The 24,348-nt window shown below is 36.1% G+C and overlaps 4 protein-coding genes across 7 annotated transcripts in view; all 4 read left to right on the top strand.

Annotated features, from left to right (window-relative positions):
* Positions 1 to 5,316, top strand: part of LOC112559094 (cytoplasmic FMR1-interacting protein-like) — a 28,228-nt gene extending 22,912 nt beyond the window's left edge. Inside the window, exon 26 of one of the 2 annotated variants that reach the window (XM_025230018.1) lies at positions 348 to 5,316. In XM_025230018.1, the coding sequence (XP_025085803.1) occupies positions 348 to 515 (168 nt within the window). In that variant the 3' untranslated portion in view covers positions 516 to 5,316. The remainder of the gene's footprint in view (positions 1 to 347) is intronic. The other variant, XM_025230017.1, reaches the window with a different exon arrangement.
* A 401-nt stretch (positions 5,317 to 5,717) lies between these two features.
* Positions 5,718 to 14,652, top strand: LOC112559100. 2 transcript variants are annotated; one of them, XM_025230027.1, is made up of 5 exons: positions 5,718 to 6,928; positions 7,492 to 7,792; positions 8,052 to 8,347; positions 8,691 to 8,739; positions 9,517 to 14,652. In XM_025230027.1, exons 2-5 carry the CDS (start codon positions 7,555 to 7,557, stop codon positions 10,377 to 10,379), a joined length of 1,446 nt encoding a protein of 481 aa, XP_025085812.1. In that variant the 5' UTR covers positions 5,718 to 6,928; positions 7,492 to 7,554; the 3' UTR covers positions 10,380 to 14,652. The 2 variants fall into 2 exon arrangements, with proteins under 2 accessions (XP_025085812.1, XP_025085813.1); XM_025230028.1 differs by having other exon boundaries at positions 5,718 to 7,057.
* Positions 10,381 to 14,653, top strand: LOC112559102. The gene is made up of 2 exons (XM_025230031.1): positions 10,381 to 11,557; positions 11,872 to 14,653. The coding sequence occupies exon 1, from the start codon at positions 10,484 to 10,486 to the stop codon at positions 11,549 to 11,551; it is 1,068 nt and encodes a 355-aa protein (XP_025085816.1). The 5' UTR covers positions 10,381 to 10,483; the 3' UTR covers positions 11,552 to 11,557; positions 11,872 to 14,653.
* Positions 14,654 to 15,299: 646 nt separating this feature from the next.
* On the top strand, positions 15,300 to 24,132 carry LOC112559101 (lipoyl synthase, mitochondrial-like). Of its 2 annotated transcripts, XM_025230029.1 has the most exons (11): positions 15,300 to 15,854; positions 16,249 to 16,391; positions 17,593 to 17,686; positions 18,124 to 18,201; positions 18,396 to 18,552; positions 18,901 to 18,958; positions 19,317 to 19,445; positions 19,597 to 19,742; positions 20,493 to 20,563; positions 21,926 to 22,037; positions 22,591 to 24,132. In XM_025230029.1, the coding sequence occupies exons 1-11, from the start codon at positions 15,771 to 15,773 to the stop codon at positions 22,668 to 22,670; spliced, it is 1,152 nt and encodes a 383-aa protein (XP_025085814.1). In that variant the 5' UTR covers positions 15,300 to 15,770; the 3' UTR covers positions 22,671 to 24,132. The 2 variants fall into 2 exon arrangements, with proteins under 2 accessions (XP_025085814.1, XP_025085815.1); XM_025230030.1 differs by lacking the exons at positions 15,300 to 15,854; positions 16,249 to 16,391 and adding an exon at positions 16,427 to 17,308.
* Positions 24,133 to 24,348: the final 216 nt, after the last annotated feature.

The following is a 24,348-nucleotide window of genomic DNA, read 5'->3' as shown; positions in this document are numbered from 1 at the left end:
TCACTTTTGGCAGCCATGTTGGAAAGCCAAAAGCTATCTCAAAATTTTAGAACATGCAAAACGGCAACAGACCTAGCAAGTTTGCCAAACCATTTGGAAACAGTTTGCAGAAGAATTTTGTGGTTTGTTATAACACTGACAGTAATAGGATCTTGAAGTTCTTATGGCTCGAAGGTTACTCAGAAACAGCAGACCAAGTCTTCATTTTAGTTCTTTTATGTCTGGTATTCTGAAACTTCATACTCAAGGCATTACTTTTGTTGAAATTAGAATTTTTTTTTTATTATTTCTGGTGCTTTTGTTATTCAAATAACTCGTATGTGTTAACTTCTTTCTCTGGATTACAGCCTCTGAAGAAAATGGTGGATCGCATCCGCAAATTTCAGATTCTGAACAACCAGATCTTCTCAGTTCTCAACAAGTACATGAAGACCAGTGATGCTGAAAGCCTACCTGTAGAGCATGTCCGCTGCTTTCCTCCACCCATTCACCAATCACTGGCTACTAGCATTTAGCCATCATATGTCAGTATTTCTTCTAGTCAGTTGCAAATATTTGTGAAACTGTTGGAAGAATACCAGCAATATTTTCACAAATCAACTTATGGTTGCTTTTTACACTGCCAGCAAATCAATTTGATTTTGCCTTTAGAAGGCCATCCAATCATCATGAGATATTTCGTGTCATATTTTCACCCATTTAAATTTATAATATAAACCTTCACCATTTTGTAAATATCTTCACATGTTTAATGTAGTCACCTTAGAATAAATTAACACTAGTCATCTAGGCAGTGAACGAATTTCAGAATGTGTTCAGTATTCAAGAATATTGTTGTGATGATGCTAACAGTTGAGTAGCTCCCATATTGATCAGTGCTCCTGATGTCTCACCTATCACCAACCAAAAACCAATGCTGCCTGTTAAAATATGAACTGCAGCAATAGATTCTCAAGCATACAGATTTGTGCCAAAATCTTATTTGACACAAACTACACGTGAGCTTAAAGTGAGGGAGGACTCTAAAAAAAAAAATGGCATGGACAAGGTTGTTTATTCATCATAGTAATTTAGATGGGTCACACCCATACTCAGCATTGTGGATGGGTGACATTTTTCACCAATTTTTTTTTTAATATATTTTACTACTTTAGTCATTGAGTTGTGAGCCTGTGAAACAAGTCTGCAGCTATCATCTTGCTGACTTTCTTTTCAGTGTTGGGTAAATTGCCCTTCTAGGACAATCATTTAAGGACAGATTATGCATGCTTTACATTTTTAGAATGATAAGGTTGATTCCTTCAGCAGAGTTTATTTGCAGAAATTGTAGAGTTTTTTTGCACCTTCCAGGGCTTATTTCCTGTTGACATATTTCTGCCAAGGAAAAGTTAGGTATAAGTATTTGAGTGAATATACATAAAAGGACTGGGATAGTTTTGAAGGGTAGATTTTCTTTTTTTCTTTTACTTATCATGGTGTTCTTGTTCCTAATCCTCCCAATTTGCTTTTTATTATTTTTTCTTTTTTTTCTGCTGGCTGTTTAAGACTTACATTTACTTTTTGTGTTAAGAATATTTGTTAATATTTTAGTGTGCTAGAATTGTAATTTTTAGTTGTGATTTAGCATTTAAAACTATTTTACTTGATCTGCACTTGGTGAGAGGCATTCTAGGTTAACAAATGTAAATAGATTGATATAGCATAGTGCTGTCATATCACAGTAGAGTTGAATGTACTAGTGCACCATTTTGCTATTTTAATCTGTCAAGGTTGTTTTCAGAATGGCATTTTAAAAAAAATTGTAATAGTCCTTATTTACTTTAAACTAAGTTGTCTTTTTGAATGTTTAGAAAACAACAGTGAAATTTATTTTTGGCATGAAGACAAAAAACAGTGCAATAAATATTTGTCAAACTTCTAACTCATTCAAACATCAGGTTGTGCACATTGATTGTTATATGTTGTCTTTGCAATGACAAAATGTCTTGAATGAGTTAAGTTTGACACAGCTTTAATTTATATGGCATAATCTCACCTCTAACATAAGCCCTTTGATTTATATGGCATAATCTGAAGTACTCACCTCTAACATAAGCCTCAGAAATTTATGGTATGACCTTCAGTACTGGCTTATAAATAACTTGTCTTCAGTAATCATCATTTAGTACTAACAGTTATTTGTAAAAACTTGTAAAATCATTTACATTTTTCATTAATCCTGCTTTGGGGATTTACTTTTGTAGTACAGAACATAGACATCTTATTTGTGATATACCAGAGGCTTTATTCATATCCTACAAACAAGCATAGGTTTCATCCACGAAAAACTGATTTGATATGAAGTCTATAATTCAGTTTTCTGTGTAAGTAGGAAAAACAGTTTATAACATAAAACCACTGTTGTGGCTGCTACTACTGAACACAATTGCCTATTCCACTTTTACTTAAACTGCAAGCTTTAGCTGGACTATTAATCTTGCTGAAAAAACACCATCATTTTCATTCAATCCCATGTGTTGAACTTGGAATCAGGTGTACCGTGGGAATTATCCTTTTAATCAACGGGTTACTTTCATTTTTGGATTATACTAGCTCATTTTTACCTTCTGAGTTTACCATTTTGATGGTCGGATTTTCAAGACTTCACATGCACACAAGCCAACAGAGATTTTTGGAAGTTGAACCAAAAAAACATAGGCTTATGTCTGACTTCACACCACATGAAAACAACTGGTGTAAGTTGGGTTCCTTAGGGGGCAGTTCAATTATTCCTGCTTTCAGGGTATGAATTGCCCTTAGTGTTTGTGCTTTCATACTTTCCCATAAATTACTGTTTACACTGATTTCTTTTTTTGATTCAGTAGTTTTTCTGCTGATGGAATCTCATAAGACTATTGAAGATATTGTTATAGAGTTCTTTGGAATCTTCCTTCTACCTGATCCATTGCTTGTTATTATTAACAGTCTTAACTGGGTATCTGATCTGTTTTCAATAATCAGATTCCTTGCTGTCCATTTTTTAAGATTTTATTACCTTTTTTGTGTTTTGTAAAAAGAAAAAAGAAACCACTGTCTTACAGGTGATGTGTTACTTTGTACAGCTTCTCAAATGCTGCAGTCTTTATTGATTTCTATTGTGCTATAGCTGTGCTCTTCTCTATGAATGTCTTCTTTACTAGTATTATTATTAAAACAAAAATTACTTCAATAACTAGAACTTTCATTTTGGTCCTAGTCACTATCAGTACACCGCAGGTGTTACAAGTAGTGTGGCAGTTCTGTTTCTTATATATTTACTTTTAAAAATTATTTTTATCCTACAGCTAGTGCTTCATGCTTTTCATTCTCATGTAGGGTGTGTATATGAGCCTTACAGGTGCTTATAATTTTGTACATTAGGATGGGTAAAATAAGGCCTTAAAACGCACATGTCTAGTGAATTGGTCCTTATAAATTATATTCAGAACCTTACTAAAAACAAAGATAAGTACTTTTAGTGTAAAATGTCTTAACATTCTTTTTGTGCTCCGCAATAAAAAAAAAAAAACAGTCAAAAATAATGCCATCAGCATCTAAGGGAGCTAAATATTGCTCTTTCTAGAGGCCAAACTTCCACTGTTATTAAAGAATGGGTTTGACTGGAGGATTACTTGACACCATGTCAGCGACAGATCTTGGATCTCATCTTGGGACACTCTCTGTGACACCTGTTTGCAAGGCCGGCTGGAGGTGGGGGTGGGAGAGTTCTCTGATTTCCTGCCCTGCCTCCGTCTCCCCTCATAGCGCAAAATCGCATCTTTTCCACCAAACCAACCAATCACCCAACAAGCTAGGTACTGACCAGATTGAAATTAAGGTAACTGCATCGTATGTGATTCTCACTCCCTCCCTGAGTCAAAAAATTCTTTCCTGCATTAAGAATGAATTGGAAGTTTTCGCCAGGAGAAAAACAAAGATTCTTAAGATGGGCCTAGGATGCAAAATAAAAATTCTGCATAACAGGGGAAGGGGATAGTGAACAAACATGAACTGAATTTGTTAAAGAGGAGGAGAGAGTTCAACAGTTCAAATGATGGTGGCAGTGCAAACTTCTATATGCAGCTCTGGTATGTATACCTTTCTAAGGGCACACACACATATAAAGTAAAAATACTTTGATCCTTTGTAGTCATTTTGCATCGATGTGATTCATTTTCAAATCATATTTTATTATTAAGTTGTATTCTTATATACTTAATTTCTTCAATTTTCATTACCTGTGTATTATTTAGCATGTGGCCGATTGGCTGAGTGTGTTTTGTGTATCATAGCATGTTACCGGTAGCTACTGTTTTTAACATTATTGTTGGTCAGTGCAGAGTGCAACCTGCTTTAGTTGTGATGTTGCATGATCAAAGTAATCTGTTGTTATTATTATACATACATGTACATCCACACAGAATAGACAGATGGGGGAGAGGGACTCACATTGAAACTGGCTACGTCAGGTAAAGACAGAATGCGACTGGATGAATTAAGCACTAAATGGACATACTATCAAATGGGTTTTGATGCAGTTGGATAAGGTTATCACAGCTTCTTTGATATATAAGAAAAGAACCTTGTAATGCCAGACAATCATTGCAATTGTATAATTACCTAAAAAAAAAAAAACACCAGGGCTTCTGCTAAGGCCCCTTCTTCAGATTTTTAAGGGGTCCCTGTTCTTCGCCCAAATTTGAAGGGGACCCCATTGACGAAAATTGAAGGGGTCCTCCGAACTTTTAATGCCTACTGTACGCAATTTTTTTGCGTAATCAGAAGCCCTGAGACACTGTCCAAGGCACAGATTGGTAATTCAGTTATACATGATGCTTCTTATAAAACTAGACAGCTTGTTTAAATATCAAAATTATATATGTATGCTTTAAATATCCACCATCTGCTACTGTTGTTTGCATTCTTAGTTGATAGTGTATTCATTATAGACATACTGGTATGATGCTTTTTTCTGTAAAGTTTAACTTGTTTTTGAGTAAATCTCAGAAAAAAATATTCATTTTGGTAAAGTAGGTCACCTGTTGAAATTTATGTTTATTTGCTTTAAAATTGATCAAGCAGTTAAAAATGGGGAAGTGAATCATAAAAGGTGGGAGGCAGCCTTCCTTCTTCACATAAGAAAATCATATCTGATATTCCCATTCTATTGACATAGTACTGGTTGAAACCGCTCTATTTCAGTGGTTTGACTGTTGATAAAAAAAAAAAAACCAAAAACATTCATAGTGCATTCATTTTATCCCGGAACTCAAATAAAAAAAAATAGACTTGTTTAAATCAATTTTTGGGTTGATACCAAACATATTTTAGTTTCTTCTTTAATACATCTTTATTGTCATTTTTGACTATAGAAATTATAAAGCGCGGACCAATGTATCGATCGTGTTTTAGAATGGGAGGAAGAAGTTTTACAGAAATTGAAGTTTAACCCGGTTTTTTTATTATTATTATTTTGCCAGCTCTGGCGGTAAAAATAGCCTATTTTGTACAGTTGGAAATGCGCACAAAGGTGATTAAAAAATTTTCAATGAATAACTTATATGCACCGATGATGGTAAAGGGTACGTGTGTCCTTCAGCAACTGATCTGAATGATTCAATTGTATGCGACTTTGATTTGAAAACGTTAACAGTTAACACTTTAACATGGAACTCATAGAAAAATTAATCGGACTCTGAAAAAGCCTCATGGCTGTTGAAGCCGCAAGGTTTAAAGCTGGAGAAAAAAAAGTCGCGGCTTATAGTCCGAAATATGCGGTACTTCTCAGTAATTCATTCTGCACAGTTGTACTATTCATTCTTATCAACACTTTGACGGGTTCTGTGAGCGGTACTGACATCTGCATACATTTTGTAAAATAAAGATCTCTGAAAGTGAAAGTTTTGATACTGACGAAGCATCTTCGCTGAAACTTCAGAAGCACCTATCGTCTGATCACGAACTGGTGGCAGACGATGATTTTTTTTTTTTTTTTTTTTGGTCTCCAGTAACTACATGTACTAAAACGAGGCATAAGACTAACGGCGGATCACTTCGCAAGAGGCTAAGCGTTGGTCTTGAAGGACAGACAGCAAGCAATCCATCTATATATAAACGTCCTTGGTCTGATCGACGAGAATTTTCGCGTCCACATTAGTCACGGCATTTAACTTGCTCTGTTTTGAAAATTCACAAGAAACGATGTTGGGCATTTGAAACTGAGGTTGAATAGAGTTTGCTTAAAATCAATCGATAATGTATTTTGCAGTCCCTACACAGACGTTTAGATACTGCACACGCAACTATGAGCCGACAACAAGACCGGAAAAAGGGAAACCCATTATTTGAGGTCAAGGTCGCATGCACCTGCGCGCACCGCCACCCTTCACTATTAAACAACTACCGTCCACGCATGTTTTGACGATGTCACATCAAACAACTTATTACGTTTGCTAAAAAATAATAATGATATTGTCGCAATCACTTTCTCTTAACATCCATCGGATCACAATGTTCACGATCATGCCACGTGTACTTAGCGAAAGGAAACTGACAATATTACAACTTCGTTAAATTAGATCGTGTATTTTAAAGAGGCTATAGCTATTATTTAAGATATTGTAGTCTTCGTACAGTTAATACACAATAATAAATAGTAAAATAGGCTTGCCTCGAAGAGCTTAATTTAAAAAAGGCAATGAGAGAAATTGCCAGACAGACCGTGAATGTCACGTGATTTGAGAAAGAGAGAGGGAAAAAAAAAAAGGTTGCGAACGAATCATTCGAGCGGCAGACTCGAGTCGAGAACCTGCGCCGCGTGCGCTAGACAATGGGAAACAGACACAGTATCACCATCCCTTTCACCAACAGTTTTTTTTACGAAATTACAACCAAAAGCATATGCTTTTCAGTAAGTTAAATATTTTTATCTGGATGGGTCAAAGAAATTTAAAATCACAGTTGCTATTTGTGGATAGCGGTCTCAGGTGGAGATCAATAGAGATGACTGCTGCACTTCATCAGATATCCCCAACGACTGGTAGGCATAAAGGCCTCGCTAGTTTCGGTGTGGAATAAATGATAAGGCGCCTCTGTTTGCAGTCCACTAGTAGTAGTTGTAGGTTCATGTATGCGGCATATATAGGTTTTGCTGATATAAAATATTCTCCTGTGCAGATGCATGTTTCTGTAAAGCAATATATAGCGTGAATATGAAGAATAACCAATTTGTAATGTATGCGAATTGTCCGATGTATTACACATGAAAGAGATAGCGTCCTCCGTATTGATAAAAGGTTATTGCCATAGAAGATAAAATTTTGTATTCTCATTGAGTTATTGTATAAGAATCTCCACTTCAACACTGTAGTGTGAATGATGTGCGTTGGTTAACAATCCTTTAAAATTATTACACCAATGTTAGTACTATTTATAGGATTTTGCATCATCAGAATCAGCTTTTTTTCCATCTAGGCATCGAAGACATGGTTGGTTTATTGCTGGTAACTACTGACACCTGCCAGCAGTTGTGTGAGTATGAGCTGCCAGTACAGTTGTCAGAACAGGCATGTTGGAGACAGGCTACATAATGAAGATATGTCTGAAAAAAGCAGGCATTCTCTTGCTGTTAAAAGTGATTTCCTTGAAGAGGTTCATGTGCGGAAGGTGTATGAACAGATAGCCCCACATATTTGTGATTTGAAGCAACGGACTTGGCCTGGTGTGAGAGATTTTCTAGAGTCCCTTGCTCCAGGCTCACTGGTGGCCGATGTTGGTAAGACAATAAGACTGAACATTATCATAGGTATATCCAGTTTTAATAATCTAGTAACAAACTGCAACTGCAGGCCCAACAGCTCATTTAAGAAAAATAATTTATTCTAAGAAATTTTATTTATCATATCTAAACATCAGTCATTTTTTTAAATAGTGCATTGGATACTAACTGTTTTCTTTATTTGAAGTTGTATAAGTTCAGGTCAAAAGAAAAAACTCATTGTGCTGTAATTTATTTTTATTTTGGTTTTTCACAGGTTGTGGAAGTGGCCGTTACCTTCAAGTTAATCCCTCAGTCTTCAAAATTGGCCTGGACATCTGCCATATATTTTTGGAATCAGCAGTAGTACAGGGATTTGAAGTACTATCAGCAAATAATCTTTCTTTGCCATTTCGAGATGGTATTTTTGATGGTATCATATCTATTGGTGTTCTGCACCATCTTGCATCCACAGAGAGGCAGGTGATAGCATTGCAGGAACTTTCCCGTGTCTTAAGCACTGGTGGACGGCTGATGATTTATGTGTGGGCTTTTGAACAGCGATTTAGAAGGGTAGGTTTATTATTTGTTTTTTTTTAAGAAGTAATTGCTTTTGTTTCTGCAGATTAATTATTGTTAAGGACCAGTTAAGCTGATAGGTTTGTAAATAAACTGTGAGGTTAAACTGAAAGCTAACATATTTAGTAGAAGCAGCATCATTTGTAGCAGTAACAATCATTTTCATGATGATGATTCCATTACATTCAAAACATATATCATGTGAAGTGTGCATTATTGTATGGTGGTACAGTAGCATAAATCTTATTTCATTTCACATTGTAGTACTCTGAAACAAGTAGTGCAAAATATTAATTTTTTTGTTTTTTTGTGTTTGTGGTGTGTGTGTGCGTGTTAGTTTGAAAGTCAGGATATTCTGGTTCCCTGGCATCCACCACACAAGACAGGTATGGTTAGTTTCAACTATATATATCACATATTTCTTTAATCAGGTAAACAGCATAAGTGTCATGTGATTCAGAGATAATAAATCTGTGTTTCGAGTACCTATATTGGATAAATTTAGTGCTTGATACCACAACTAGTTATGAAAAGCTCACACTTGTATTTTTTTATGTGAGGACTTAAAACATGCTTACATGTCAGGAATAATTTTTTTAAACAGTTTTGTCTATAATTACATCTTACATATGTATCTTAAATATGCTTTATGGCATATCATCCACATGTGTGTGTTTAAAGTATGCCATGTTTCTCTATATGAGCATATATGCACATAGAAGTGTGCATAATACTGTAGTGTAGTATATCATTTTGTAGGAACCATACAATTTCGAAATACCAGTTAGTAATGTACCATGCATATTACAAGAGAAGCATTCTATATGCCATTGAGTCACACAGTTATTCCAATAATGAGATTTTACCATAGACATCAAAGTCAACGGCTCATTACACTACCATCTACCAGGCCTACTGCATTATGTCAACTTAACGCAATTAACTTGAACATACACAACACATTGAAAAGTATTGAAAATTAGATGAAAAAATTGTTGAATCAGAAATGATATTGTTACATGTCTTGCTAGAAATACAAATTTAATATTAGTATTATTACTAAGTAGTTTATAGTCCACTATTACCCAGAAGTGTTAGCTATAAAAATAACAAATGGTTCATGAAAGATAATTTGATTCACTTTTTCTCTTCTCATTTCTCAGATAGGCGACAAAATAAACGTAGTTCCTCTCTCACATCATCTGATACTGATCGATGTAGCACTAGCTCTGCGGGAAGTTCCATCAGTGATGACGACTCACCAAGCAATACATGCTGTATGCAGGGATATTCAAACAATATGATTGATCTGCTCAAAAGTAGGGTAAAATTGGAGGGATCATTTTCAGAAGGAACAGGTCAAATAAGGGATGCAAATGTTGACCTTGTCAAAGAATGCCAGCGTGTCAAATCTTTTTTATCTCATCTTAGTTGCAAAGCTGATGCAGGACATCAGCCAGGTGTGTCATCAGAAGTGTCCAATGATGCTATCTTTTTACATCTTAAAGAAGCCTCACAAGATTCAGACAGTATATTATCTGAAGTCTCTTGTGATGCCAAAATGTCACAGTCACATGAATTTCCACAAGGATTAGATATAGTTAAGGAATTTAGCCAACTGCAAGCATCCAGTCTACCCAGCCAGCAACAAATATCTAACCTTCCCAGCCCAGCACTTGTTTCCAACATGCCCTGTGAACATCCAGTCTTCAGGACACTAAGCCAGTCTCATGCTTTTACCACACCAAGCCTTGTACAGCCAACTGGTGTACTTGGCACCTCCCAGATGTCTAGCATACCCAGTCACATTCAGGTATCCAGCACATCCAGCCAGCCCAAGATACACACCGTGCCAGATAAACTTGGCACATTGCATGTGCTGGACAAGCTGCAGCCCATCAGGATAGAGTATAAGTCAGACAGTTTGTCATTGAAGCAGAGTCAGGAAGTGACAAATTTGTGTTTCCTGCAGCATGCACTTGTCAGGAATCCTGTAAATTGTCTACTAATCAAGCTGATAACATAGAACAAATCCTGAAACAAAAAGGAGAAAATCATGTTCATGTTTACAAGCTTGAACAATCAAAGGAAGTGGCTGTTGAGCACAGTGTTGATAGGTGTGAAGTGCTGATGAATTGGTTTCCGCCATCAGACATTGATAAAGATGAACATCTTTCCCAGTCACCTAAATGTATCTCCAAAGTCAATAACTCTCACGAAGATTGGTGCATTATGTCTGCTCCAGTACAAGTTAAAACGGATTCATTCAGAGACTCTAAAGCTATCAAAGATAAAAGTGTTTTTGGAGTCAGTGTCAGGCCAGGTCATGCTAATAGTCCACTGAACAGTTTGTCAGTCTCAACGGATGACAGTGCTTACCACAGCAGTGTAGAATCTTGCAGCTGGCAGGAGGATGATGTTTTCTTGGTTGTGGAGGACAATATTCACATTTTTGAAAATTCACAGTCTTTTTGTCCTTCACCAAACAGTCATCATACAATGGGTGAGATTTTGCCTTTAATACATGCTTTTAAACAGGGTATAAAAAATATGTTTTCTAAATCAAAGTCAGAGACTAGCGTCAAAGGGGCAAGTGCACAATGTTTTGTGCCTTGTGTGAGCAGATCTGTTTACAGTACATTTCAAGTCAGGAAGTTTCCCCAGAGTAGTCTTCCTCAAGTGAATGGAGGAAACGAAACATTTCAAGATGATAAGTATGCTAAAGCTGAAGAGTGGTTGGTCCAAGATAAAGACAAGTCGCCTCCAAACCTCATTTGTCAAATATCAGATAAACAAACTGACATTGACAATACAACGATCACGCAGAACTTTCCCACACAACATATGATCGTCCAGTCAAGACAAGAAAACAAGCTGGCTAGAAAATGTAGTAACCAATTTATTCCTTGTTCTGATTTGCCTGAGATCAGTTACAGTAAGTCACACTTACATCATATTTCTGGTCACAAGATGACCACCTCTGAGGCATCTTCCAAAGAAAAAGAATCAAGATTTTCAGACTTTATGCCAGCATCTGTGAGAAAGTGTGATGCTGTTGACACAGATCTCTGTCGTTTTTATCATGTGTTCCGTGAAGGTGAACTAGACAGTCTGATCACACAACATGTGCCTGAACTAAAAATTATTCGTTCCTGCTATGACCATGCCAACTGGTGTCTGGTGGTGGAAAAGATTTAACGCTTCTGCTGTTCCACTCAGAGTTCAGATGTTCAGGATTTCCTCTACCTTGCCCATATGAAAAAACATTAGATACTGTGGGAATTGCTAGTATCAATGAATTATACAGCAGTAACAACTTAGAATCAATATAGTTTAGTCTGTTTTTCTTTACAGCTTAATAAAAAGTACATTTAACCTGTAGAGGCCTGATAATTTAGCAAATTTGTCTTTTTAACTCGGATGCAGGGTTAGATATAGCATTAAGGATTACCTGCACCCTCTTGTTTAAATAATTGTATAATGACCTGAAATTCATACTCTTTATAAAAATGAGAATATGTAGTGGCCAAGTGAAGTGTAACAGTCAGAGATAGGACACAGTAGGACAACCAGCATACTGTGCCAACACCAAAAATAGGAGCATTACCAATCATCACTATTGTGACTAAAATGTTTCGTAATGATTGAGCTTCTGGACATTCCTAATGTATCAGTAAGTTTTAGACTTGAAATGTGTTGCATTTCGTAAGTCCATAAAAAATGTTTTTACATTAAACTATGGCAAACTTTGTTTCTTATGGCATTATTTTAAATTGTATTTCTAACAGGTCAAGTATTTATACAGCACAATTGCATATATTTTTCTGTAAAAGCATAGTGCAAGATGGTTTTGATAAACCTTCAGTTTTCAATCATTCGCTTCAGATTGACTGTTAAGATGTGTTCAAGTGAAGATAATATGTGTTACTAATCTTTAACTGAAGGACCAGGGTTAATTTTGTTCACCCTAAAGAAATGTAATGTTTATGTGCAGGTCCACATTTAGTTCGGAGTAGATATTGGCCTGAAATTTAACTTGGAAACCTGAGATGAAAGAGTGTTGGGAATGATCTAATGTGCATTTAGTACACGCATATCCTAAAATCTGAATTTTTATCAAGTTTATTTTGAATTCAACAATTTTTGTATCTATTGTCTTTTACATATTCAGCAAAAGATCTCCACCAGTGATACTAGTTTTGTCTTCTCTGTTTCGATTGATCATCAAGTATTTTTTTAAACAGGATATTTTTTTTCAAAAAGGCTAGTGATTCATATTTTACCTTTGCTGGAAATTAAGTTCTGCTTAATATTATATCACCATTGAAATAAATATGCATCAACGTTAATCAATTTGCATCTTTTCATGTCCAGTAATTTCTTGTCCACATCAGTTTTAAATATCATGTGAAGTGCATTATTGTTAATCCCCTTTCTGAGTATTGAACGACTGTGCTGCAGTTCCTTTTTTTTTTTTTGCATTGTGAATTTTCCTTTTTAATGTCTAAAGTAATTTGTATGAGAACAAAGAAAGATAACAAACATTTACAGAAAAAATGTAAGTTTATTAAATGTTTTTTTTCTTTGCTGGAGTAAGATCTCTTTGCTTCCACTGTTATTAATTTTGTATAAGTTGTTGCATAAAATTAAAAATATCTAAGTCAAATTAATTTTTTAAAGGTATTGTAAAAATGCAGTGCAAAGTCTTAAGAATGTCTTGGATTCCACTGGATTCTTTAATCAGGCAGCTTTGATTTATGACTTAGTTACAATTACTTGTTAGAGATTTCTAGAATCTTTTGAGATGACTGTCAATAAACATATCTGGCATGAAGTGATCCTTATTACATCAGTTTCAAAAGATTAATGCACGTTTGTCTAGAAACAGCAAATAGACACCAACAAATCTTTTCTTCTAACTGCTATGTTTTTATATCTTGTTTATTTCTTCAAATAATAGTGAGAATTTATGATGGAAGAGTACTTCCAAATTGGTATTCCTAGTCTAGAGGTAAATGTTGAGATCCAGGCATTTACAATAAAGCACAATTCAGTGTTTTTATAAAAAAAATGTTTATCACTATGAAAAGTAAGGCGTTGGGGTTTAGTCTGGTTAAATAATTGAAAGCCTTCTGGATAAAATAATTGGGAGAAGATTTCTCAAAGTTCCCTTACAGATAAACGCTATTAATTTCACTGACCTCATGTTGATAGGAATGTTCATTGTTTTTCACTGATGTAAAATAGATGTGGTAAAATCTGAGTACGCTGGCATGTTAGGAATATTCATGGATGTAACAGGTGTATAGTTGTTTGTACAGAGTTTCTCTTTGGTACAGAGAGGCTAGCCTAGCTAGAGACTTCTTGCACTGTAAGAATTATGGTGTCAGGGAGACCAAAGCACTGGAAATATTCTGCTTTAGTTTATCTTGTCTTTTAGTTGTAATAGACATTCTTGGTCTACAGCTTTTCCATATGCATTCTTACACTTAGCTATTATGTGACCATGAACTTGTATTACTGGACTGCTGGCAGAAGTTTTTTTCCAGTTAACTACTAAAACGAGGCATGCTTGTACAAAGGTTCCAGTTTATTCACATTTCAGATTAACTACCGAAATGAGGCATGCCTGTACAAAGCTTTGTTTAGGCTCGCCGAGACTAACAGCAGAGAACTTCACAAGAGGCTAAATGTTCTTGGCAGACAGACAGCAATCCACCTATACACATATGCCTGTTCAAGTGGACTAATAGTGAACATTTGTTGGACACTTATATAATTTTAGCACAATTATGATTATACACATTTATTTGTTATATAGGAAAGTTAGCAGTAGCTCTTGATTGTTAACTAACATATTCATGTTATTGTGCCAAGCAATGCGAGATGTTTCACTCGGTTTATTGAAATGTCCACAGTCCTCCACCTTGTCACATACAATACTATTGTACTCAGAATTTGAGAATATGGGTTTTTCCATGATGAGCAAAAATATAATGTGCTGATAGATTTATGTTAGCACTGTGATTTTGTTTGTAGATCTGTGTGATATTGTCTGCAAAGAAATTGTCAGGAGTGTTTAATGCTGTGCTTTTAATTGTGGCATGGGTCTTGTTTCATAATAAATGGTCGGTATAGTTTAAAATTAAAATACATTTGGGTATTATGTTATATAATAAGATGTTGTGGCTGATAAAAGTATTTAGTGTGGTATTGGGCAGAGTGGTATTGGTGTGAATCTTATGTGAGGTTTGTCATCATTTCTTTTTAAGTTGTAAACAAATAAAGTATCAACCATTCTAGTTGGCATGTTACATTACTATGAAAGAGTGTGTTGAAACATGATTTGTTTAAAGTTTGCTTTTCAATGACTTCAAAACAAGTAACGATAATAGTTCAATACCACCAACAACCTGACAAGATCTGGACAGATGTGCTAAATGCCTGTAAAAAGTTCTATTATTGTGGGAGGCCACAAATGTCTGAGGAAGCGATGGAAGAGTGAATAAACTTAAATACTAGATTTCAACTTTGCAGTGGTTTTTTAAGATTGGATCCTGAGGAGTTTTTATAGCATTCAACACCTTTATAATTAATATTTCTGCCACAGTGAAATTAATGGAAGGTTTTGATCTGCTAATGCAACTGAAGACAAACTGTCACAAAAGTACCACATATCATAGACAAGGAATTAGGATAGTGCTAACATACATGGCTTAATTGTGCTCATAAAACAGAGTCATATAAGTTTAAACCATGCACAGCATGTACATGCCTACACCATAATCCTAGCTGTGAAATCCTAGGTACCCGACCTTTTTTTAGCCAGTTGAATATTTATATCACCTATGAGCCATACAGTTAACTTCTAAAACGAGGCATGATACTATGAAGTTTCCGGTTTAGTCACATTCATTGTTAAGGCTCGCCGAGACTAATAGTGGAGAACTTCTCAAGAGGTTAAGCGTTGGTCTTGGCAGACAGACAACAATCCAGCTACGTGTATACGCTTACATGGTAAGCACGGACGAGTATTGGTGGATTGCTGTCTGTCTGCCGAGACTTTTAGTATTTGGGAAGTTATCCGCTGCCGGTCTCGGCGAGCCTTAACAATGTATACACATGCCTCGTCTGCCAGCAGTCTAGTAATACAAGCTCGTGGAGTAAGAGTGTAAATCTGTACACGGACGTATATGAGTTTGTGATCTATATCTCATGTACACTTTCATGGATACACTACCCAGTCACGGCGACGGCACATGCGCATGCAGCTTTTCCGCTTCCAGTTGATCTTGACCACTCTGTTGACAATCATGGCAAAAGACCAATGAATCCAGATGCCCAGCTTTTGATGAAGTTTCTGTAGTTCGGTAATCCTGGCTTCATAAAAGTATTTAGTTGGAAATAAAAGTACGGCATGTCAGTACCTGTAAAGTGTTCCAGCCGCTTTCGTTTTGTATCGCGACTCACCGAAAGTGCTTCATGCAGCATCTTGCGTTCAGTAAGTCAAGATTCAAGTGTTGCTGTTTTTAAAGTTCAAAACAAGTCTCAGCACTGGACTAGCATTTTTTAAAAATCAACTATAGTGTTATTTGATTACATATAATGATAACTGTAGTTGAATCTTTTGGCTTAACTAGGCAATAATGTTACCGAAAACCGGATGAAAACCTATCTGCTTCCACTCTCAAAATACAAGCTTACAAGCATCACCATTTCTGTACGAATATCAGCTACATACTGACCAGTAGTACCCAACGTCACATCTAGATCATAAATATGCTGTAAATAACTAACATACCTAGTTTAAAGACTGTTTTTTGAAAAAATTTGAAAGAGTAACTAATCAGAAGTGCATTTATGTTTGTTTTCTGTTTGTTTGTGTGTGTGAGTAGGCCTGTCATGTGCGAGCCTTTGCTGACCTGTCTGCCGAACAAAAAGAGCGAATTGCAAAAGGCCCAGGGCTGAGTGATTTTATTTTAAATGACATTCCTTCCTACCAAGGTGAAGATGGCATCAAACGAGTTAAAGGGGAACAGTAAGGATCATATTGTAACCAGAGTACTATGTTTTATGTTTGCATATAAAAATTAGGATACGTGATTAGAGGCAGTATCGAAGCACTCGATCCATTTTTTTGTGTGCAGATATTGTGAGAGATTGACAGCATGAACAAAATCTGCACAATACATTTCACAATATAGTTAAAGCTAGTTTCACATTCAGCTAAACATGCAAAAAAGTTTCAGAAATGTACTTTGAGAAACCAAAACAGCAGAATAAGTAGATCACAGCAGCAGACTCGCTGTTGATTGATTTAGCTAGTCAAATGTTGCAGCAGATGTTATTATGTTCATACAGTTAGTACAAAGGTCAATAAAATTTTACAACAAATTAGCACATTTAAGTCACAGATTCACTGATTTTCAAGCTGTATTTATGTCAGAATTTCTGTATATACCCATTCTTTTTTTTAAAAATCACCTTATTCATAGTAATGTCACCAGCATATGGGAAAGTAGATAGCCAGGTGGTTTGAGCATTGGTGTCAGAACCTGGAATCATGCTGGTTCAATATCCATGGGATAGTGAACTTCCTCTAGTCAACCGGCCGGTCGTGGTGCAACAGTTAGCACTTGTCACCAATACAGTGTAAATTGACTGTCCTGGGTTCAGCTCTCGCCTTTGGCACGCTGTTCTTTCTTTGGATGTGGCATCTGTTTTCAGGGTTGGCTGCCTTACCATGACATAGCCTTAGTTGCTGGCTTGGTGCAAACGACCAATTCTCCCCTCCCCATCACCTAGTCAACCCATTTGTCGGGGATGGGTACCTGATTATAGATTGTTGAACAAAGGTAAAGCAATGAGAGGAAGGGGAGATTGGCACCCGCTGTCACAAAAAAAGCTGGCATTAGACAAGTGCTCTCTAAGTCCTTCCCCAGTGACCCTAAAAAGGTTAGGGGACAACCTTTACCTTTCTACTACCATATATATGTTAGTATAAAATTTTCACCACTTTCATAGTGTAACCAATATAACAATTCTGCTATATCATAACTGCATGCTACAATAAGGTCATCATTTTATTTAACCTTCATGTGTGCAGTACATTTAACTTTTGATACATCATCAAGCTAATAATTACTTCATGTTTACAGCTTTAACTTCAGTTTACTTCATCAAATTCGTTTGCTGTTTGTTCACTTTTGGAAGCACTTTAAGTATATTTTTTTCTTCAGACTGCGTCTGCCTAAATGGGTGAAGACAGAGATTCCTATGGGTTCAGAATTCCATGGCCTCAAGACTTCCCTCAGACAGCTAAATCTTCACACAGTCAGTAAAACTCATCCAGACTACATTAACTTTGCTCCAGATTCCTTTTTAAAAAAAATATATATTTTGGTTTTTGCTACATCTTTGACTCTTCTGACTGCCATGCAGAGCAGCAATGTCTAGAAAACAGTATCATGCAGCTTTTCTGCCAAACTGTTTATGTGTATTATTCAAGTTAATGAGTAACAGAAACTGCGCAGTAAATGAAGTTACCTAAATACCATGATGTACACTACTTCAACTGACCCAACAATCTGACAGCTGCATAAGCTAGATATAAATGTGTGGCTCTTTTCACGGAACATAAAGTGTGCATCATACTGAGTCACGACATTTCTAAAATCTTCCATTATTTTTGTCATGTGGAGTGTTGTCTTATGTTGTTGATGGCGAACATATGAATCCGTGGATTATTTACAGATTTGCTGACTGTTTAGGTGTGTGAAGAAGCAAAGTGTCCTAATATTGGCGAGTGTTGGGGAGGAGAGAAAGACACTGCCACTGCTACCATCATGGTAAGTATGTTAGGTGTATATTATCGAGGTTTAAGTGATGTAAGTAATGTCACTGTTCCTCAGACAGGGATGATAAAAAGAACTACCTAGCAAAAACTGATAAGCTCTTTACATTTCATATAGCCAGTGTACAGTGTGTATGTCTCCATACTCTAATTTGTTTATATCTTTATTTGTAAATGTATGTGAAACAGTTGCTAGGAGACACATGCACAAGAGGTTGCCGTTTCTGCTCGGTCAAAACAGCAAGACAGCCACCACCTCCAGATCCTGAGGAACCTGTCCACACTGCAGAGGCTATATCACAGTGGGGACTAGGCTATGTTGTACTTACCTCAGTTGATAGGGATGGTAAGTTTTTTTTTTTTAAATCAGGGTCACATTCATAAATAAAATTTTTACATATTACATATTATCTTTAGTTATACCTTTTGATATAGCATACTTTCTTTGTTTCGTGGTGGTTCTTTAATTGATGTCAAAATCTGTTGTGGATCAGGATTTTTAAGAGTTCCTGTGATTATTGTAAAAAATTATAAAAGTTGTAGCACAAAGACAGGAGAATCTCTGAAGAGGCAGTTCGCCATCCACAAAGGCCACCAAGACATGGCAATGCTAGCAGATGTAGGGACCTTACACTGTTGACAGTACAAGGAATTCTCAGACTAAGTTTTATGTTCTTTGCTTTTTTTCTGACAGATTTACCAGATGGTGGTTCACAACACTTTGCCCAGACAGTCAAGGAGATCAAGAGAAGGTAGAATATTTTCTTATTACCTGAATAAACTGGCTTCCATTTTCACTCCTCTTCCTTTTCTCTTCTCCATTGAGTACCAAAATGTGGATCAAAAAACATTCCTTGGAGATTTGTGTTAAAATCACTCTTTTTTTTGTATGTGGAGACTGCTTTCCATGGTAGACTGCATTGTGTCCTTTGAATTAAAATGGGGAGTGATGCTTCATCTAGCCAGCTGTACTTTCTTTGGATTGTCAGCGGGGTGTTTAGTTGGTCTGTCTCAGCCATGTATGAATTAGAATGGGTAGGTGACACTTCAGCCAGGTTAATTTTGTTCAGATTGGTGCATATTATAGTCATAATTTGTAATTGTTTGCAGGAAACCAGATCTGCTGGTGGAATGCCTTACACCTGATTTTCGAGGTGATATGGATGCTGTCGATCTTGTGGCAGAGTCTGGCCTTGATGTCTATGCCCACAATGTAGAAACAGTAGCTGAGCTACAGAGGTTAGTTGTCAACCTTTTTTGTTATTTTTGTGTGTGATTCATAACTGTGGCTGCCTTTCCTTTTTGTATGTTTAGTGTCACGTCATCTGGTGACCCTTGAATTCAAGAGCTTTGAATAATGCTTGGTTCACTCCATGGTGGTACTGTACAGGTTTGTACGAGATCCTCGAGCTAGCTATGAGCAGTCTCTTGCTGTGCTGAGGCGTGCCAAACATGGTCGTCCAAACATCATCACCAAGACCTCTATTATGTTGGGACTTGGCGAAACAGACAACCAGGTGCAACAAGTGATGGAGGGTCAGTGTTTGACTTTTTGATTAGCCTCTGTGCTTATAAACTCATTCATGAAAATTTCCAGATATGCTTTCATTGCTAACATTTCTTCTTTGGTGTTACTATCTGACATATCCAGAATGCCACAACTGCTTTTTTACTGAAAGTTAACTGACTATACTATCTGTTTACAGTATGGTTTTGATATCTTTCCAAATATCTATGTTGTAAAGGTCTGAACTGAACAGTTTTCTATGCTGAAAGCTGGGGATATAAGGCTTGGATATGGTGCTATATGTTAACTTTATTATGATGAATATTATTATTAAAATTTTATTAAATATTAAAGAAAGGGATCTCAGGAGTAGGATCTGTAAACATTTTGAATTTTTACTGATTGAGCAAGGTATTCTGAAGGAAAAGTCAAGGCTACATTTAAGACAGACACCATGTCTTAAAGATAAGTCAATGAAAGAACACAACACAATTAACTGAAAGAGTAATAATGAAGGAGCAATGCCAAATCTGTTGGGAATTGGGAATCAGTATAGTGAAGTTCAATAATTTTTGGCGAAAGTAATCACAACTCCTTTGATATGTTAAAGAACAGTGGAAAATATCTACAAACCTGAGTTCATTAACAGAAAGTTCTGAGTCATATTGTTGATGCAGCAGAACACTTTAAGGTACTGTCAGGTTTGTGCTGCCTATGTTTAGTTACTTATAACTGTTGTGTCTCTGATTGTTGTAGTAGAACATTTTCATTGTTGTTAGATCTGAGGAAAGCAGACGTGGACTGTTTAACCCTGGGACAGTATATGCAACCAACTAAACGACATCTCAAGGTAAAATGAATGTTTCTTTTCAATAAAAAAAACCACCTTGAATGGAGCACAGTTTGAAAGTAGACATAAGGCTTATTACTTGTCATCATCTATCATCATCATTAACAGTGTGATCAGGATGTGATGGTAGTAGTAGATTCTATCGCGTAAACAAGAAATTATCATCGGTAATAACAACAAAAATTCACTAGTTCGTTGTAGCTGTCATGTTGACAGATTTGTAAATTCTTTTTATCTACAAGCTATGACTATCACATGGAAAGAAACTACTGTAAAAATGAATGCTGAATCATTTTTCTATGTTACTTCCCTTTGTTTAAATTTAAGGGATACTAGCTCATGTATTTGTACTTGTAAATGACGTTAATTACAACTAGAATGCTCGTAAGAAAATGTTTTTGTTATTTTGACTAATTTAATAACTAAAGTGGCTTAATAACTGAAATTTTATTTTATATACATACATAAAAAGTTTTGCTGTGATCCCACTAATTTTAAAACACATTTTGAAAAGCGTTTTAGGGTAAGCTGATATTCTTGGATTTTGTAAACATGATATTGCATGATGGCAAAAACAGAATTTCTACACAAGCTGATAATAAAGCTCTAATGGAATTTTATTTTTGTTTCATTTTAAATTTTTGTGTGTGTAGACGTAGAAATTTTGCCTGAAAGGGAGATGATCATGTGGAATTAATGCTCATACTATTTGAAGTACAATCATGATGTTTATGAAACCTTATTCTGAGTGACATCATTTGGTATGTTGTGATGTCATGGGACAGCTCATATCATCATGGAGCATGTACATATGTCACTAGGAACTGGTTGACCTTTAAGGTCATGCCACACCAAAAGCATGTAGCCCAAGCTGTCTACTTCGTCTTGGCCATCTGGCTAGTGTCTGGTGATGGCTTGTGCACTATGTGTTAGATAACATCTGTAAAAGTTTAGAGCTTGTCATAGATGAAAGTTAGTTCACTCTGCTTCACTCTACTCATTCTGGATTTCTCTCTGTCTCATTTATTAGACTGGAGAAGTTCAGCTGTCACTTATCCTCTTTCACTGGCCCCAGTATTTGGAATTCACTGCCTCTGTCTCTCTGCACAGTGAAGATGCTACATGCTTTCTGGCCTGGGAAACTTTTTGGAAACACCAATTGTTATTGGTTTACCCTGACTGTTACTTTCTTCACTTTCTCTTTGTTTTTTAGCAATGTTTACTTTGTATGTGTTTGTATGTTTGCCTGATTGTGATGCCCTTCTCTTTCACATGGCACCACCATTTCTTACTGCCCTTTGCATCTTGTAAAGTGCATTTAAAATGCACTATATTATTATTATCTGCTGTTTAAAATTATAGGTAAAAGAATATCTCCATCCAGACAAGTTCAAGCACTGGAAGGAGGTAGGGGATAGTTTGGGGTTTTCCTACACTGCCAGTGGTCCTCTTGTTAGGTCTTCATACAAAGCTGGTAAGTGATGGTATCTGTCGTCATATACTTTTCTGTGTAGACTTTAAGCAGTTATTTCTATAGATAATTTTTCTCGTCCTCATTTCATTTGTAAAACTTGTTATCCTGATCACAAATGTAGGGACAGCAGGTAACAACTAATGGTAGGAATTGTGACATCATATTTAAGATCTGTTTTTAAAAGATAAATATGTGACATAAAATATAACAGATAACTATGATAGTAAAGTTAAAGTCATAAAAATTATCCAGGGGTTGAACGAAGACTCGTCCTGCCAAGTGATCCACAGTGGCAAACTCACTAAACCTTTCGTAATGAAGACTGGCATAAGACAGGATTGCATACTATCGCTGCCAGTTTTCCTAAAGGTCATAGACTGGATTATGTGTTCTGCAGTTCTTCCTCTTCAGCAATCGATCTTAAAATAATTTTAAAAATTCAAGCATAAGTGCAGCCAAAAGATAGCCAGTAAACACTCTCCACTCTTTAAGAATTGATGTTTCAAAATTGTATTAAAGAAATAAGTAATTTCTTGGTAATATTTTCTGGCAGGTGAATTTTTTATAAAAAACCTACTTGAGAAGAAACACAGTGGAGCAAAGACATCGTTTGAGGGACAACTTGCTGATTAGCTGAAAAGAAATTCTCAGATCATTAACTCTATTTGGAAAATTCCTCTCCTGACTCCAGAACTGCTGCCAAGTATAACTTGTGTCACAAAAAATGTGCTGTGGACAAGAGAATGATTTTGCAGTGTGTATGGTGTCCTCTTAGCCAAGAAATGTCTTTATGTACAGCAGTGAGTGGTTACAGTTCTTCTGCAACATACTGTTTGAAATGCTGGATTTAAAAGATGAGAGGTCTGACTAATAACTGATAAAATGTATGCATCAATAATGATGATAAAGTTTTATGCTTTTCCTCACCATTGAAGGCTAGCTCAAAGTGCTTGATAAAAATAATAATAATAATGGTCTCAAAGCAGAGCTCACATGTTTACAATTAGTGTTGCTACTCATGTTGAAAAGAATGTAATGTCATTCGCATAGATGCAGTCCATTTGGCTCAGTACCACTACCAAACTATCCCTTTCTAGCCTTTCTCTGACAGTCTTGACTTAAAGCTTTGATTTGTAGTTGTAGCTGTTTTGGTGATATTAGCAGTGGTGGTGTTAGTTGCATTAACAATATGAAGTTGTCCATTTTTGGCAAACACATGATTGCTACCATCGACACAGTAGCAGCAAAGAAGCATATAAATATGTAAAGCATATAAATGGGGGCTGGAAAACATTAAAAAGATTAAATGCAAGAAAATTAAACTGTACTTTGCTTCTTGACTGAAAGTAACAGTGAGAATCATTGAAAGTAATGTATGCTGTAAACTTTCTGAAGACAATTGCTCCATTTACATTTGAATGCAAACTGTAATAATTCAGTTAAAAGTGAACTTGATTGTGCCTTTGTTGTAGTTTGGTGTGGCCTTGATACTTTCAGTTATTACATGCTAATGATGTAGAAAATAATCTTTCTCTTCTCTAGCCGCTTTAATGTGACAAGGGAGATGACTGTATGGTGGAACACAACAGTCTTTCCTTTTGATAAAGAGGATTGTTGTCAGGCTTTATCATCCACAGGTTTTCAAACCCATAGTTTAAACTATTGGCAGTTTTCAGATCTGTACTTTAAACTTGGGGGTTTCAGATCACTTCCCCCAATAAAATTGTTGGAAGTCTTATCAATCAATAGCAGAAAAGTGTTCACATCCTTGTAAATTTCAAATCCATATTTGATACAAAATGTCTAATAGTAGACAAGATCTAAATTGTTTTAAGACTCTCAACACCAAATTTGCTTACATTTTCAGACCTTTAAAGGAAATTGTCTTATAATGATTAAGAGCTGTTAGAATCATTGTGCACAATGAGAAATACAGTATCAACCATCATTGTTTAATTGTGAAGAGATGTTTCTTCTGAACAAGTGCTACATGCTTGTGCTCACTGAGTTTGGACTAATCTAACTGGCGTGTGTAGTGACATGATGTGAGAAACTAAAGTGTTGCTCATATTAATAATAAAAAAAACTAAGTACATTTGGTGTATCTGTTATCTTAACAGGATGCAAAAAGTCAGCTAAAGTAGCTTGAGTAACAGCTGTATATGCACAAATGATTATCTTGCATGGGGCCCCTGTTGGACAGTCTGGGCCAGAACAAGTTACACACCACCATGACTGTTTTTTTAACTGCCTACCTCTATGCTGTCCTGTGCAGCAGAAGGAGGTAGCTCTCACTAGACCAAGGTTAGGG

The sequence above is a fragment of the Pomacea canaliculata genome, linkage group LG3 (assembly GCF_003073045.1).
Source record: "Pomacea canaliculata isolate SZHN2017 linkage group LG3, ASM307304v1, whole genome shotgun sequence".
Classification (NCBI taxonomy): Eukaryota; Metazoa; Mollusca; class Gastropoda; order Architaenioglossa; family Ampullariidae; genus Pomacea; species Pomacea canaliculata.
This window is presented reverse-complemented; position numbering and strand designations above follow the sequence as displayed.

Excerpts from the sequence above, each read along its gene's own strand:
- LOC112559100 (XM_025230027.1), top strand. The coding sequence starts at position 7,555 with ATGAGCTGCCAGTACAGTTGTCAGAACAGGCATGTTGGAGACAGGCTA. Across the intron at positions 8,348-8,690 it reads TTGAACAGCGATTTAGAAGG|TTTGAAAGTCAGGATATTCT; the intron begins GTAGGTTTATTA and ends TGTGCGTGTTAG. Across the intron at positions 8,740-9,516 it reads GCATCCACCACACAAGACAG|ATAGGCGACAAAATAAACGT; the intron begins GTATGGTTAGTT and ends CTCATTTCTCAG.
- LOC112559102 (XM_025230031.1), top strand. The coding sequence starts at position 10,484 with ATGAATTGGTTTCCGCCATCAGACATTGATAAAGATGAACATCTTTCC.
- LOC112559101 (XM_025230029.1), top strand. The coding sequence starts at position 15,771 with ATGTCAGTACCTGTAAAGTGTTCCAGCCGCTTTCGTTTTGTATCGCGA. Across the intron at positions 18,202-18,395 it reads CTGCCACTGCTACCATCATG|TTGCTAGGAGACACATGCAC; the intron begins GTAAGTATGTTA and ends TATGTGAAACAG. Across the intron at positions 22,038-22,590 it reads TAGGTCTTCATACAAAGCTG|GTGAATTTTTTATAAAAAAC; the intron begins GTAAGTGATGGT and ends ATTTTCTGGCAG.